The sequence below is a fragment of the Paralichthys olivaceus genome, chromosome 20 (genome assembly GCF_024713975.1).
Source record: "Paralichthys olivaceus isolate ysfri-2021 chromosome 20, ASM2471397v2, whole genome shotgun sequence".
Lineage (NCBI taxonomy): Eukaryota > Metazoa > Chordata > Actinopteri > Pleuronectiformes > Paralichthyidae > Paralichthys > Paralichthys olivaceus.
Window position 1 is genome coordinate 10,500,920 of NC_091112.1, and position 18,000 is coordinate 10,518,919.

The window sequence follows — 18,000 nt, forward strand, 5'->3', positions numbered from 1 at the left end:
AACATAGACCTGTCAGAATCTGTGTCCCTTGCAGAACAGACAGCGTTCACATGCAGGGACTAAATCTCAAAACCTGTATACTATGTCAGCGAGACAATGTGCTTCTTCTGCAAGTCAACTTTCTCTTTAAGACATAAAATGTCTCTTCCCGTTAGTTATCTTGAAAATAAAAACACTTAATGAGATGGCTGAGTATGCTGCAGGCCAGGAGACTAGTGGCCGGTCACAGAAACATTAATATTTTAACAGTGAAACTTCGCCTCACAGAGGAGGTGAATAAAACATTCACTTCCTGTTGCAAAGCAAATGGCAGCGTGGCTTCACATGAACTTTGACCTGATTTAATTCCTGTATGCATTACCACACCCTTATACTTCTGTTAAAATGGAAAAAACCTCCTCTAACTTTTGATCTATGGATGTTTTGTATCATCCTCCCTTGAGAAAATACAATATACTGTGCACTCTACTTGTACACTATTTGGCAACCTGTTCTGGACATTTTTAATTTGTAGAAAGAAATCACAATGTATTTATAAATTCATAATGAAGCTACATGGTACAGTTGTTCCATATTTTAGTCAGTAGAGGGCGATATCTGCCTTCGCCTTGTGAAGCTGGTGTGGGCCGGAAAGGCAGAATTGACTTCCACATGAATACATGAAAACAACTCTGGCAGAGGCTTCGAATCCCAGCGACACTCGAGAGTCGTCAGCACCGAGCCTCTTGAACAATTACAGCTCAGGTTGGTTGTCAGGCACATTAATGAGAGTGTGTGTTTGTGTGTGTGTGTGTGTGTGTGTGTGTTAGACACTGATATCTCTACCTCTCTCTCACACACACACACACACACACACCTATGCATGCACAGGCACTTTTAAGCTCTCCAGCCCTGAATAACTGATACTAAAGTAATTTACATAAAACCACATTTAACGAAAGAGCCGCGAGCAGAGTGGAGTCAACACCGTTGCTGCTGATGGGCGCCTCGCTGTGAGATCAAACTGGGTCAAATATCTGCTCATCTGAACCTCACATGCAGAAACAGAGAAAAAGCTTAAATGACTTGGGGTAAAATTTGGGGAGTGAGCGTAATGCTAGAGATGCTGTCTGATAATGCGCAGAGACAGGAGACGTGGTTCCTGCTGAGCAAGAGATTTTAAACACCTGACTGGGACGTACAACTTTATAAGAGACGCGAAAGAAGACACTGTGGACGTTAAGGTTATTGTTCACAGATATACATCTATAGAAATGTTTTTGGTTTTTTCTGACCCTTGACCTCGTGTCAGTGTGTGCTTGCACCATGAGTGTGGTTTCAGAGCAAAGTTGTTATGCGAACAACTCTTTAATCCATCTTTTCTTTCAAAAAAAAAAGGGAAAAAGGGATGAATAATGAGAAATGCATGAGGCAGAAAAAGAGAACGACCCAGGCGGCTGGCTGCTGCTGCCCTCCCTGTCAGTTTGAACCGTGTGTGTTGTGTGCGTTTTTACACTCCTGAAGCAACTCTCATCTGGGTTTTGACTCTGGCTGGTCGGCACCTTGTATTCACACAGTATGCTCCTGGCACACACACACACACAAGCATTCATGCACAAACACACACACACACACACACACACACAAGCATTCATGCACAAACACACACACACACAGTTCCCCCCTGGCATCACGGCTGAGAAATTCCACCTCAGCGAAAATGTCCTCGCTGTAACCTTCAGCTGAGACGGTCTCCAGGGACCTCCACCCCCGTCAACACACACAAAGACGAGCACACACACAGTGAGCAGACAGAGACCAGTGCAGAGCTCTTCTCAGTTGAGTGTAATATCAGTGTCATGGTCAACAAAGAAGAACAGGAGCCCATGGGCATGTTCTACATCTATAATAAAAGCTAGTTCTTCTCTTTTGAGCTGTAACTCTCATGGATGACACCTTTAGTGTGTAAGAGGGTTTGAAGGTGGATCCACTGGAGATGATGTACTCAAAATTTACACTGTCCAGTAACACACATTCTACATGGAGACAGATCTGTGGTTGATTGGATCAAGCTACTTTGTGTTTTATTGGACATATTGTACCTGACATATTTTGATAGTAGTACATTTGCCTGCCACACTTTATTACCAAAGAAGAGATAAAATATTTATTTGGTTTTAATAACTGCAGGGAACTTTTTTTGATAGAACAAATCTGAACATTATTTACGTTCGACTGGGAGTTGCCAATAGCTTTGTGTGAACTCTATGAGCCACAAATGTTTCACAATCAAATATTATTGTATTATTATTATTATCAAGTAATATTTCCTGATTTTAAAACAAGTCATTACATTGTTGATGGCAAATTTGAGAATAATGACTATGATTGTACATTTCAACTGTGATGTGACGTCAAGTTGTGTAGTGGGAACTTCAGTGATACAATGACTTTGAAAGCTTGAACTTGAGATAAGAAACATGAGGAATATAAGAACATAAAAATCAGAATGCACGGTGCAACGACCGTGGAATATGGTCAAAGCTCAATCTGATCAGTTAAACCTATAACGGACATGAGTTGTGTTAAGACACATCGCTGTAACAAATCCCAGGTTAGTAATAAAACGTCTGAGGTGGACAAAACTGCAGAGATGGACGGACAGTTGACTTACTCAGTCCCACTCTCCACCATCTGTGTGAGCAGGGAGATGCCGTCCAGGTTGATGAACTCCTGGGCGAAAGTGATGTCACGGGACGCGTTGGCCAGGTCCTTCAGAGCCTCCAGCTTGGCATCCATGCTGGACGACTGGATCCGCTCATGGAGCTGGACTGCTGTCTGGTACTGGAAGGGAAGGACCCATAAGAACTGTATCTTTGTCTGTGCATTCACCCTGAAAGTATTTTCATATAAAAGGAATAGAACTTACAGGAGAGGTGGTCAAGCGCAGTATTGAGCCGTTCTTGATGTCATTGCGATTCTGTGGAGGATTATGAAAATAAAAGCAGAAGTTAGAAAAGCATTTTGTAAGGAATACATTGGAGTGTCGGGAGTAAAAGCACAAAAGCAAACCTTTTCTGTGATGTAAAAATTTGTTGCGTCAGCGATCTGCAGAGCAAAGTTTTCATGGTTCCCCAAGGACCAGCTAAAAGCCATTGAATAGAGTGAAACATTTCATTGCTTAAAAGTGGAAACATCTTCTGCAAAAAATACAGCTAACAAGATGGAGAATGACTTTTGCAGGAAGTATTATTCTTAAATTTATGTTCACACCCACACACTGAAAACAGTAGCTGCATACTCACCCTTCACACACTTCTTTAATGATGGCTGACAGAGGCTTTTTCTGTGGAGAAAGGCAAAACTGCATTTAGTCCACAGTCAAAGCTTTGGTTCCTAAAACAACAGTCAACTCAAGACTGAGCTGCAATCATTTTATATTACTGGACTGGCACAATGAGACACTGTTCTGCAGGAGCCTGTATTTATCTTACTGTACAACGGCTGATGTAGGAGCACTGACCGTGCCTGTTGCACCATTTCATTTACTATTACTGTTCGTGGAACTTATTCTGCATCAGTAACAGTGATATTCTGCTCCAAAGTGGTGGAACTGTACTTACCGTCAAGTTTGTGTTACGGGGGCTTTTGTTTATAGCATTTATATTTATATGGTTATATATTTTTAATCTTACTCTGCACCACTGAATTTGCAAAGAATCTATGTCTTAAGTTTATAAGATTTGATGCATTTTACTGTAAAAACTATAGCTTGCAGTAGTATTAGAAATATTTTTTATCAGCCTCAGTAAAAAATAACTAACTGAAATAAAAAGTTCAAAAAGTTTCCTTATTTATTTTAGAAAAATGTCATCAAATGATCAAATAAGTGGATGAACCAATTTGTGAAATTCTGAATGAAGGACATTGATAGTTTTCTTTAAAGGCATTCTCCTACCTATTTTAAATATGAAGGTCAGTCTACTCAGACAGTGAATATCCAGGCTGTGAAAACAATGGGAACATGTCTACTGGGGCTCTGGAGGAAGATTCCCAACGTGATGAGTTAACACTGATGAATGCGTTTTAGTTGCATTATGGGACAGATTTTTGGAGCTAGAACCATGATGGAGATATCCTGATCTCTGCTGCTCCTAACCACTAATCAAGAGTATCCATTTAAAGTATAGTTGTTTTTAAGCACTAAAAAAAACTGTTCTTTCACCAGTGTTTCTCCATCTACTGGCTCAGGAGACTTATCCACAAGTCCAGTTTAGAGCTTGACTGACCCCCACAGTGCCAAGCTCAATTTTTTCATAGCACACAGGCACAACAAGCATGTGCATAAAACCACACAGTTATAACTGTGCACATGCACAGAGAGCAATTTGGCGAGCATCTGTATACAATGTACGGAACATTGCGGTTTATATTATGGCTCTCTATCACTACTTTCCTGCAGTTAGAGCAGCGAGAGTAGCTACTTCAAAGAGCACACGCTGTGGTGATGAGGATTTACAGAGAGAAGTGATGGGGGCAGGATGAGGGGAGGGGGTGTTGTATGACAGGGAGGGAAAGACAGGGGGTGACAGATAATAAAGGTGGGCTGATATGAGAACAAAAGAGGGAACAAAGGATGAAAACATAGAAAAATTAAGAAAAATACAGCACACACATGGAGAAACAACAGCAAAGACGAGGAGAGGGAGAATGGAGGATATTAGTGGGAGGGGACAGGACAGCAGTGAACAAAGAGAAGGAGGGGTGGAGGAAAATTGTGTGTGTATATATAATGAAAATAAAATATATAATCTATGAGTTTCAAAAAGCTGTTCAAGGACATTTTAAAGGCTCAATGTTGTAGCTAAAATCAAAAAGCAGCAAGAAATGGAGAAAAACATAAATGATATTACAATGTATATGACAGAAATATTGATTCAGCATCACAAACATTCAGGAACCTGAATACAACCTGAAAAATCTAGGATTTAACTGTAAATGTTTGATATTTCTTCATTTTTCATTAGGAAACTATTAATACTCTCCACCATCAAAGAAACAGTGAAAGCTCTGCAATATCTTAAAAGGAGATGAAACCACTGGTGACTTGCTTCGAGCATTTCCTCCTCTCATCAAAGCTTTATCCACTTTGGACATCTATTATTAATAAACTAATACATTTAAACATGTGGAGCTTTAACTAATGATATAGAAAGATAATAATCTTTTCCCACATGTGCAAGGTTTTGTTTAAGTTATGATATTTTCTGCTCCCTTTATTCTGCCATTTAATCAGTCGATTTAGTTTTAATATAAAGAAAAAAAAGTTGATAATATGTAACTGTTGCAGTTACAGCTTGTTTCCACTGCTGCAAGAGACCAGACAACATTTAATACAGGATCTAAGAAGGTTTTGGTAATAGACCATAGTCTCTAAAACCATTTAAGTGAATAATGTCTCCTTTAAAAACATTTCTCTCATCACTCATCTCACCACACACACACCATCACCTTGTCCTCTCCTGTTATTGCAGTTCTGACAACCAACAACACTAAAGCGCTTATTGAAATTGTCTGCAATCCAATTTACACACCACTACACAAATCTTGTACTTGTGTGCCTATAAGGCACCGAGGATGTTTGGAAAGAGAGAAATCGCAGTAAGATTTATGCAGATACACAAACAGAGAGAAACAACTGCATCTTAACACAACGTGGCAGAGGAACCCACACGCACAGATACCCATATACAAATTGGCACAAGTGCACATATACACAACTGTCAGCACCTAAGCACAGACACACTTTAATAGTAACAAGTATGCATGTTGCCACACAAACACACCCACACACCCATAAACAAACAGAAAATACACACACAAATTGATATTCTTGCAGACACACATTCTCTGGGTCTCAAGACAGCGAGAGCAGCCGAAGCCCACTCCCCATCGCATGACTCAGACAGCCATATGCTGCTGCAGGGCCTATTGTACAGAGGAGATGAGGAGGGGGGGTTGTTGACGCGGAGGACAAGAGAGGAGGAGGAGGCACAGCGCAAGTTTCACAGATACAACAAAAGACGGGGAGGAGGAGTGAGGGGGAAAGAACGAGAGTTGAAGAAAAGAGGGCAAAGGAGGAGGAGGCGACAGATAGGAGAAACAAGAGGAAGATGACAGGATGGGGTGAGACAATTAGAGAAGAGCGGAGGAAGGAGAGGAGGTGAGGTTGGTTTAAAGAAGTGAAGACGTTTTACTATTCAGGCAGATCAAGAGACTTTGAATACACAAACTACATCCCTAAATCTACACTCCAGAGTTTACAGCAAACCCAGAGGCACACGTACTCTGGTTTTCAATGTTTCATTCAGTGGTTCATCCATTGAGAAGGGCAATCATGGCTCCAGTTGCCACGGTGACTCATAGCTTGTACAATCATTAGTCCATCCCTGAGTCTCACTCACACACACACACACACACAGGTTTTTTAAATGCAGGTAAAGATGCCAAAAATTGCAGCGATTGATTTTTTTTACCCCAGTGTGCCATGTTCACCTTGCCGTCTTGCCTAATAAGTGTGTTCACCTGGCTGTCATGTTTCCATAGATGCCAACTGGAGCCGATAAAAACCTGACCCACGAGTAAATGCCGATTGAATCCATTTCCTTTGCAGACAATCATTTTTTGACCAGTGGAAAAGGGGCTTTAGAAGAACATGTACGTGCAGAGTGAGCAACAACAGTTAAGTCTTCAGGAAAGAATGTGGTTTGCTCCGGGTACAGCATATGAGGCCATATTATTGGTTTGGGCTGATTTGTTCTAAAATAAAGTGCCTGCATGCGGACACCGCCAATGTCTTTCCTTCCTGAGAGTTTTATGAACTCAGTATTTGGAAATCCAGAGGCCTCCTCACTACGGTTTAGAGCCGTGAAGCTGGAGAGGTAACATTATTGCTAGTTTGATGGGATTTAATCAAATCCAGCAATGAATTTCTTATCAAATGTAATTGTGTTCATTTCCATGAAACCGAAGTTACTCAAAGAGTGAGTTTAGATCTGTGATCCACAAGAACACAACACAGTTTTTGGGTGTAACCTAATTAATGTTCACAGCCTTTAGCTATAAGAGAGACACAGTAATGTGCTGATAATAAGACAGTGTCTTTTTTAGTTTTTGGTCCTCAGACACCTACCTGGTCTATCTCCATGAGCTTGGGGAAAGCCCCTGGCCACTCAATGGCCACCTTGACGGTGTCTGCCGGTGGCGGCATGGCTGCCGGGGTGGGGGGGGGTCGGTGTAGGTCTCGCTGCCTCACACCTCTGTCACCACCACTGGAGGAGACTCATCCAAACCTGCAGGACAGGAGTGAAGGGAAAAGGAGGATGGACAGAGGAAAGAGAGAGGAAAACAGGGGGGAGCAAAATGGAACAGAGATTAGTAAAGATCTGGGTCTACTTATTTGAGATGAAGCTTGCTTGCATTTGCTTCTTCTAAAAATTATTCCTGACTAAAGACAAAAGGTGAAAAGGGGGCAGAGCTGAAAAATGCATAAGAGCTGAGTACTGTGCAGCTCGGGGGACTGCTCATAAACTACTGATAACTCCAGCAAAAACTAAAGTGAGCAGCTCAAACCAATTATTCACCTTCATATATCATTTAAGGGTTGAGAGGAAATGAGTCAGTTATACCTACACTGGGTGTACACGCAGCATTCACTCTGGCTATACCTTGAAAATATCTGAGGTCAGGCTACAATGCACAAGTGTCTATTTAATCACTGCTGATAACCACAGCAATCACCCACAGCTTAAACAGCCTCTCGTGTTGACCTTAAAAACTAATTCTAGTGGACCATTTATACAAGCTTAGTTGGAGATACTGGTTTGTTCACTATTTGATTTGCAGCCGAGGCCCAATTTCATTTGCAGTTGTTGACACACAGAGCATTTGCACGTGTTGTTGGGCCAGACAAACAATAATTCGATTCAAATTGAAGATTATCAGCTAATGAGGTCACAGCAGATAAGTGGGTTGATGAAATGTCATTATGTTTTTAAGAATGTACGCTGTGCACAACTTCAAGGATGAAGAAGCTCTGGTTCAAAGTTGTTTTTGGATGAGTTGTAATGTTTTTGACAAATAAAGCAACGCTCTCTTTCATGAGACATAGCAGCACTTACACCACAATAGCAGGTGAGCATGCAAGATACAGCACAAGTAGCTTTAGTCTTTAGTCCAGAGAATTTCACTCTATTCAGCGTCTATGGAATAAAGCGGCATTCCACAAAGTTTTACACATTAAGGTTAGGTTATCCATCATGAGGAACACAAACATCCATCAAAACACAAAATCTGCGATTCTGAATGAGTTTAATCAAATCTGAGGGAACCAGTCAATGACATCACCCTGCTATTTATGGCTTAAATTTGGTGACAAATGATTTTTCTTCACTATACGATCTTAAGGTATTTTAACCTTTTCTTTAGCCATTACTTAGAATTGTTTTTTATTTGCTGTCTTTGCTTCTAAAGAGATACAAAGAAATATGGAGAGTGAAAAGAGTGAGAATGAGCATTTTTGGCATTTTGTTTCTCATCCCAGGCCCAGAAATCAAGCAGTATTATCAAATCAAATGTATTCTATAGCCCATATTCACAACCATAATTTTCCACATGACGCTGAATACAAGGTACAAGGTGCGACATTCACTGTCCTTTACCCTCAGCTATAGGCTGATGATTAATGATCAGAAAATGCCTTTTAACCAGGAAAGGGGAATAGATGCTGCACAATACAGAGCAAATCAACAAAATAAAAAACATTTGAAACATCAAAACCTAAAACTGTCATTTTCTATTTCTTTTTATGAGTTAAACCCAACTGAAGCAATTAAAAAAGAGCCTGAATCTGTATTTGCAGCCATATGCACTGTGGTTCATACAGATAGCAACGAGCTCTGCAGCACTCATGCACTACAATGAGCTTGTAATCCTGGGTGGCTCCTCCCTGGCTTCTGTCCCTGTGCAGAGGACTCCTGAGAGGGCACAAAAAAAGCATGATATCTGACAGAGGAACAGGCAGCTGGATTGACCTGAAACCCTGTGGCTTTCTGAGATAAACCAGCTGGACGTGGTGGAAAAAAACTACCAAATCAGAGTCACTCCAACCCACACAGGGGGTATCTGGTTAAAGGCACCTTTGTGTGCCTGCAGGGGTCTAATGAAACCCACCACTGCACAGTTTTGAAGTGGAAAATGTAACACTGATGCCCCCAAAACTGACTGAGGGAGGCATCAATAATTTACCATTCCAGCCTGTCTAGAAATCCTGGATAATCTTAATTCCTGGTGAAGAAGCCTGTTTACGTATTTATTCTCAATCCATAATGCAACAACACCAGCTCAGTCTAATTCCTGGGGGACAAGTATTGAGGAGTAAAATGTGTGTCGATATATACAGCATGTGTGCGTAAAGAGAGAGTAGTGAGTCATTAAATGTGTGTGTGTGTGTGTGTGTGTGTGTGTGTGTGCAGTCAGTGTTACTGTGTGACTCTGTTTGATGAGCAGGTATTAAGTTAATGATACTGTAGTATATGTAATGAGAATAGCCTGGCGTTGTGTGTGTGTGTGTGTGTGTGTGTGTGTGTGTGTGTGTGTGAGTCACCCCATAATAATCCTTTATTCAAGGGCCCGTTGCCATGGCAACCGCTGCATCAAAAGCTTGAGATGTGGATGCATCCCTCAGTCTCTCCCTCTCTCTCCTGCGTGTCATAGTCAAGTCACGTTTGTCACAACTCCACAAAAATGACTCAATCCATCCCTCTGCTTTGGATTTGAATAGTGAAACATGAACGATTGTTGTCATTGAAGATTGTAATGCTTTAGTAAGATATGTTAAATACTTTCTGAGACACTTCAGTGCATCTCTGTGCCCCCCCTCTGTAACCTCACGCAGAGGGGGAGAAAAAGCTCATGCTGGTGAATGAGATGTGGAGGAAACACTAAGATAAACAAAGCTGGATGAGCAAACATTGGAATTAATGAAACAAATGTGTACATTTTAAAGAATAACAGCAGCATCATCCTGTTTAATCCCTGTTGGGATATAAATGTGCCTCACAAACACAACCCTTGTAAGAGTCATCTACTGTGTGTACAGACTTTCCTCCTCAATATTTGTCATGCTACAGCTAGAAAGAATAGACTGTATGCAAAGATGGAAGATATGTCTCCACTTCCTCCCACTATCCAGAAATCAAGCTAAAATAGCCGCAGTAGCTAAGTCCTGTCGAAAGACACACACGACCAATCGAGTGTCAGTTTCACTCCATTTTTACAGCATCAAATAACTCATCAAAACCAAACTTACCAGAAAAATTAACTTGGACAAGCATCTACGTGATAATAACTACCTAAAATGACAGAAAGCATCTTTGACAAAAAAATTACATCAACATACTTAACTTTTTAGTTTGGCCCATGTCCCACCCACTAACATGGAGGAGGTAGCATTTATGACTTATACTGCAGCCAGCCATCAGGTGGCGATTTCTGGTCACAGTTCTCTATAGAAACAATTTGAGGATCCTGTTTAAAAGTTTATGTAATGCATTCATGTGGAAAATATATAGGCAAATATATCATTATTGAATTGATCAAATCCTTAATTCAAACTGACAACCTAACTTCCGACTGGTTCAACATTTCAGATGACTAACTTTCAGCTTTATATCTAGTAATGTGGCTCTTATAATCTGACAAAACCAATTTGTTTAAAATATCTGTCTAACGGCTCATTTTTCTTGCCCAGTCTGCTTTTGTGATTAGCCATGCTTCAAGATTCCCGCTTCTCAGTAATTAATTCAGTGAAAACAATGCTGTCATAACAGAGAAGCAGAAAATCATGACAAAAATTGTAATAAACGGGAATCATTCTTTGCAATGGAGAGAGAAAAGTTAATATGCGTGTGACATCACTGTCCTTTTGACTAAGGATTTGTTTTCCAGTAACGAAGTGTGTGTGTTCAGAGCACCTTGTCATCATCTTCTGAGAACTATATGACTCAGAGATAGACGGCCTTGAAGCTTATTGATTGGACTAACACACACACACACACAAAGCTGACAGCCACAGTAAATCCCTTGAAAATGGGCTCAAACATAATTGAGAGACAGGCCGGTTTAACACACCGCCATGAGCAGGGCCACGGACCGTCCAGCATTCATTGGATCAACATGTTTTGACGCATGCTTGTAACAACTTCTGAAAAACAAGGTTTTCCCACTAGGACCTTCTCAGTTGTGTGTTTGTCTCCATGCATCCTCCACACATCATCAGTGAATGTTTACCACGGGCTGCATATCAATCTGTCGCTTGCATCTCATCGCAGCAAATGGAACCTTGTTATTGAGCTCGCTGCTGTCAGAACTCATCACGTCAGAGCAGGTGATTTGCTAAAACCTGGTTCGATGTGAGTGCAAGTGAGCGTTGGGTTTATTTTCCCTCTACCAGAGAGGTTAAACAGGCTAACAGGACACAGAACTGACTCCATCTATTCCTATTTCCAGGAAAACGCTCCTGTCAGTTTTTCAGGATCTGACCTCGCTTCTTTCCACTTCTCTTTTACTCGTGCATTCATTTTGTCTGACATCTTGTACTACCATCAATGTCTCCTTTTTTTCTTACTCTAAACTTTCTCTCTCCACAGAACATTATATTTCTAGATTATGATGAAAAAGAACATAAACCAGTTGCTTCACACTATGTCCAATCATTGGTTTCACACACGTTTATGATCCTGCTGCTGGTGTAATTGCACTTGTTTAACTGGATCTAGCAGATCAGCAAGTTGTGATTGTTCAATGTGTCTTGAAACAACTGCTGTAACCAGAGAGGTATGTGTGCCGCTGCAGGGTTTCGTTAACGAATTAACTGCAAAAGAGTGGACATAAACTAAATCTCATGTTACGCTCAGAAACCTGTGACCTGATCCGCTGCCAGAGGTCGAAATTTAAGAACAAACATCAATAAACAGGGGAGAGGGGGAAAGAGGAGAAGAAACACGGAGGGGGGGAGAGGGGGGGGGAAGTCCTGTGATTTGTTGGGCAGCAGAAGAAGAAGAGGGCTGGGTTTCACCTCAATAATTCATGATGAGTAATCTGAGGGTCACATCATCTGTGGAGGGAGGAGGGAGGGGAAATGAAAAGAGGTGATGTAGGGATGAAGGTGAGAAATGAAAGAGGAAGGTTGAGATGAAAGTTGAAGTGAAATAATGACATTAAAAGTAGATTAAAGAAAAGGGATAAAGAAAAAAGTGCAAATGCAAGTGAAAATGCAACACAGGATAATCAAGAGAGCAGCACTGTGGTACAGTGGTTTTCACTGTCGCCTCACGGCAAAAAATCCCAGTTACTTTCCATGTGGAATTTTCATTTACTCTGGTTTCCTCCGACACATGGACTCATCAACAGAAACACTGCTTAATGTGCAGAGCCATAGGCAGCTGGCTAACCTGGTGTGTGTTGTGGACTGTATGTACTCCTCTTTAACCATGTATTGACAGCTAGCATGGCACATTACTTTGAAAGCCAACTTTGTGTGTCCGGAGCATGAAACTGTGACCGGCCCCAAGCAGCCACCGGCTGACGCAAACACAAACGTGCAATTGCAGGGTCCGTCCAAAATGGAACTATAACTTGATCATGGAGATGTGAATGTGTATGCAGTCAGACTGACTGTGTGTTGGCGCTGCGATACACTGGCCTGCCACCCAATGCCTGCTGGGTTTGGCTCCAGCCCCCTCACAAACTTGAAAGAATAAACTGCATAGATAATGGATGGATAATGAGGAGCAAGACAGTTTGAGAGATATGGGGGGGATCAAAACAGAGGCAGTGAAGACAGATGAAGATAAAACAGCAAAAGTTAAAGACACAAGAGGACAGAGAGAAGAAAGAGGGTTGAAAGTGAGATTTTTCCAGAGCTCTGCATAAGTAAGTAATAAGCAGTAATGATTTCAGAAAATAACTCAAACTTGTCTACTGGCATTGAAATCATTAATGTTTTACAACTGCATCCTTTATATAATTTGCCTCATTTTTTCGCAGCTTCTAATGAATCTATCAACACCACCTTCTTATGGGAACTGCTCAAATAGAATTTTGATTGTATCGTCCCTGCAAAATTAAAAAATGAAGCTGTCTATTTGCTTTTTAAAAAAAAAGAAGATTTTAACACTTTGAAGTTATTTTAATTAAAGCTATATCTGATAGTGTGATAGAGAGGGGGGTCGGGGGAGACAAACAGAGTAAGGGCATGAATATCAAGGGGAACGTGATCTAAAGTAAAGTGCAGCCTCTCCATTCTGCTCCTCTTGGGACCTTTTAGCAGGAACCCTGATGGTGGGAGGGAACATGAGGCAGCAGTTTTTACAATGTCAGTGTGACCAGCCCTGATGAACCTCAGGCTTATAAAGGAAATTCTTTGTTGGCACATTTACTAAATTGTTAGTGTTTAAATTTGAGGGGATGACCTCAGGCATTTGCATTTAATTACCACTTCATTTGAAGCAGTACGCCTGGGCTGATATGAACGACACACCATGTTTAGTTCAGACACTGTGATCCTCCAGGGCCTCTCCACACGTAGATTATGATAAAATCACTCAGTTAACTCACGCCTAACTAAGACTAATGCAGTTTAATAAAAATTTCCTGCCATAAATCCTACCTTGAAGGACAAGTGTGATTAAGCTGGCAGAAATGGAATATTATATTTAACTGAGTGTATAATCCCCTGAAACTTCTATACAACAATACTATGTTTTCGCATGAAAACACTGTTTTCAAACTAAAACTCTTTCTGTCTGTAGTGTGGATGTAGAAATGTGCATCTTAGGTATCAGTTTGTAATATGCTATAAGTTTCCTGAACAAACAGAAGAAGAACCTGAGTGTGAGGAGAAGGACTCAAACTGAAGCACAAGTTGTTTGTGCAGCAGCAGCATATTTGAGACAAACCATTTTTCGGCTGCAAATCTGACTATTTTAAATAAAGTGCAGGGTTTTGAGGGAAAGTGCATCAAAATGTCCAAATAATGCTCCTAAATGAGAAACTCCATACCTATACAGACATATGCAGACATCTGTGCGTGGGCGTGTCTGTATTAACCTATGCACAGGGTGAATTTCAAAAGGACCCATTCTGGCTCTTCATCCGATGCCTATACAAAGGGTCCGCCTCGCCGCGGGGGCTCGAGTATGTGTAAGAGAGTGCGTGTGAATCCGTGTGTGTGTAATCCTTTATCTGAGAGCTGAGACAAAAGACCACTGACAGGGTGCAGAGAACCACGAGTTATTGTTGCTCCGAGCGTGACGCCTTCACACACACACGAGCCACACGATGGTCATGTTACAGCCTAGAGGAGAGGTGTGTGTATGACAGAGACACACAAAGCTCGCACACTCTAGTTCATATAGAACATAGGTTCCCACAACCATTTTTTCAAGACATAATGATTTTGAATTCAATGTTATTTAATCATTGATGATACACAAATCAATAGTGGATGTAAAAATATGTTTTTCGTACATCTGAAACTGTAAACTAGTTTTCAACTAATTTAACTCCATGTGTTATATCTGACTCCACAGGTGACTTTTAAAATGACCTATACCAGCATGAAGGTTATGTTTTCATCTGTGTTTGTTTGTTATTTAGCAGGATTACACAAAAACTAAAGGACGGATTACAATGAAACTATAGGTAAAAGGACATGGGTCAAGGGAGAAGACATAACATTTTAGTGCAGATCTGGATCAGGGGGTGGATCCAGGATTGTTTTTCCACTTTAACATTGTGAGAGCAGGTGTTTTTCAACATTTTCCTTAATTTCTCATGGAGAAAAAAACTGACTCGTTTAAGGGACTGATATTTGTGTGTCTGTTCCATTTGATGCCAATCCAAACAAAAATCAGGATCTGGTTTCATAAGGGGACAATTGGTGGAGTTATGTGCTCTATACTGAGTATCGTTCTAGTTTAATATTAACTATCTTATCACATTTGTTAAGGTTTGTTACTCTTTTCAACCCTGACACTGCAGAATTATTTACAAGGGGCACAAGTGCTCCCTTAAATAGAGTAATCACACACCATGGTCTCGAGACAAAAAACAAAAAGACGAGAGGATGAAAATGCTTCTGTGTTATGCCCAGTTTCCACACATACACACACACACACACACACACACACACACACACACACACAGGAAACTGCTGGCTCGAAGACAAAAGGCTGACAAAACAGTTACAAATAAAGGAGGAAGACAAAAGGAAAAGGAGGAAGGCTGAGGTCAGGGTTTAGAAATATGTCTTCTCCACTCAACCAAGGCAGGAACTCTAAGAGCCTCAAGATGCAACAATATACTCACAAAAAGATCATAGAATCGAATCACAAAGCACCAGATACTATGAACTCAGTAAGGCACCTTCTAAAGTTGAGTTCTCTCTGTGTGACTCATGCTGGGCCGCTCAGCAGGCCTCTCTCTGTGACAAAGCCGCCCTAGCTCTCACTATACCTCTGTAACCAGGATATCCTGTCAAACGCTGATACCAGCGACTGGTGACATGTCTCTACATCAGCAGTCATCCGACCTCCTGCACAGACGTGAGCCCTTTCGGAGGACATGTGCAGGGGAATCTACTAAATGTGTGTCGGTGCATGGGAGTCTGCCCTCACAGGAGAAGGGGTGAAGCACAGAGCTACAGCAAATTGCAGAACAAGGCACAAGCAAAAGAATAAACAGTGAGTTTCAAGCAGAGGAAGCCAGCAATTTGAGGTAAATAAGTGAGTCAGAAACATATAGAGGTACTTGGATGGCATTCTGCAAACTCAGATAATCAAAGCACTGGAACGTTTAGAGACAAGGACACAATCCCCCCCCACCCCACAAAAGCTGACACTCGCCAGAGGAAGAAAAAAACAAGGCAAAATTAGAGCTACAGGCGCACAACTAATCCATAATGTGGATTGTGAAAGAACCTTCATACTGCCAAGTAATTACTTTCCAACACAACAGATTTATCAGCTGTGTAAGTATGCTCTCTTTATTCTTTTCAGAATCATAAACTACTGACACCACATTTCCATCCCATCAAAACCACGAGGCCACAGCGCTCAAGTGTCTTCAAAACATATCCGCTCTATGACATTTCCATTCTTTTCTGGTTAGATATGGAAAAATCACTCCCGTCTCGCATCAGCCAAGAAGCATGTAGAGTATAAAACATGTGTATTACTCCAGACTGCAAACATCTATCCATGATGTTCATGCCCACTGGTGACACAGAGGAGAAAGGAGAGTGCTCAGAGCCTCACCCTGAGGCCTACTGCATCCTGTGGGGTACGAAGAAAGAGTAAAAAAAAAGTGAGAACTCACCAGAAAAACTTTGTTGTGCTTTCTTTCCCAATCAATGAGTTTCTTGGGCAAATAGTTTTCTTGACCACTCTTTTCAAAACAAGTTTAGTTCTCTGCCAGTAGGTGAAATCCCTTCAGCATCATAAGCCACAGACAAATACCTCGTTACTGTCTGTGCACTGCCTCGCCTCAGGCAAAACAACGACCAAGAGACTGCAGAGAGAGACAGGCTGAAGGAGGAAGTAGGCGTTTGTCGAGAAAAGAGGAAACAGGTCTGTGAGTGAGAAGAAAGCGGCAAAATTCAAAGCTAAGATGACAAGTGAGCGGGAAGACGTTACTGGAGACTAAAGTTTAAGGTATACATGTGAAGAAAGAGAAATCAAACAAATCAACACTGTGAATACGAAAAGAATTGACGTTCTCCACCCTCTGCATCAGTCCTGCAGCCCAGTTCAGACATGAATTTTGGAAAATGTTCAGAAAATTGGGTCTGGACTTCTTCCGGAGTTTGCTTTTCATCTATGACGAACAGATGAAGAAGATTGTCGGACAAGTTCACAACAACAGGAAAATGTCTGCAACATTCAGGTGATGGCATCTGGGTAGAGTATGCAGGAGGAAGGACATGACGCATGGTTTATGCTGTGGAAGTAACAGTGTTTTTTGTTTACAGCACATCTTGAATCTGAAGTTAGGAATCAACTAACATTTGTGCTGTACAAAAATAAACAAAACAAGAAATACTGCTACTGAGCTTTAGAAATGCTTGTGGGAGTATTTTATTACCTTCAACAAGAGCTTGTCTCACTGTTTCTTTCTAATTTCAATCATTACACTAATCTCCCCTTGGCTGCTGCAGCCTCAGATTTGCTGGACAGCGTGGTCTCAGCTCTGTTTTTGCATGGAAGCAAATAATTGGATTTTCCCAGAATTTTTAAACTACTACTTTAATGATTTACCGTGAAAATAATTCCACCCGTGTGTTATGCCCGGGCCACAATGGTGGCATGTGCAGTGCGTGACAGCTTTAACGCTGATCTGCTGCGTCCAGCAAGTGTCTGTTGTTTACACTGGGAGCGTGCAAGCTGCATATTTGCTGCAGAGCTGCTACATGAGGTTTCTGGTATGAAGACTCCTTTCATTGAATGAATGTAGGTCTACGTACTCAACTGCATTCCAGGACACTACAGTATAAAGCCACGCATCTTCCTGTCCTGCAATTACAACAAAAAACCTTGTTAAAACACATGAATGGATTCAGTCAACAGAAACGCCAGAGTGCTTTTACTTTGAAACATTTACAAGAAGTGTTGCAAATATTTATGTTGTGTGCAATCAAAGAGAAGATTGGCAAGACTCCAGGCAGCATGGCCGCTGTAACCTGATAACATGGGCGCGGAAATAAAAAGCAAGACAGTGCACGACGCACATGCTACACTCACGCATCCAGTATGGTCCAGGTGTTAGTCAGTGTGTCCCACTAGTCACAGCAGACAACGAAGCGACAAGACATCCAGCAAAGAAAGTGCCAAAGGGAAATCTTCTTCAAAAATACACACATCAACTTAAAGTGTTGTCACTACCACAGACAAGTTAGACTCAGTG

At 41.3% G+C, this 18,000-nt stretch overlaps 1 protein-coding gene across 9 annotated transcripts in view; it reads right to left on the reverse strand.

Annotated features, from left to right (window-relative positions):
* elmo1 (engulfment and cell motility 1 (ced-12 homolog, C. elegans)) overlaps positions 1-18,000 on the reverse strand; it is a 96,533-nt gene that overhangs the window by 56,698 nt on the left and 21,835 nt on the right. For 5 of the 9 annotated variants that reach the window (XM_069515760.1, XM_069515764.1, XM_069515758.1 and 2 more), the window contains exons 2-6: positions 7,172-7,331; positions 3,285-3,325; positions 3,052-3,124; positions 2,909-2,959; positions 2,654-2,823 (exon numbers count right to left, since the gene is read on the reverse strand). In XM_069515760.1, coding sequence (XP_069371861.1) covers positions 2,654-2,823; positions 2,909-2,959; positions 3,052-3,124; positions 3,285-3,325; positions 7,172-7,249 — 413 coding nt within the window. In that variant the 5' untranslated portion in view covers positions 7,250-7,331. Of the gene's footprint in view, positions 1-2,653; positions 2,824-2,908; positions 2,960-3,051; positions 3,125-3,284; positions 3,326-7,171; positions 7,332-16,416; positions 16,641-18,000 lie in introns of those variants that run through there. The other 4 variants (XM_069515763.1, XM_069515759.1, XM_069515757.1 and 1 more) reach the window with 2 other exon arrangements.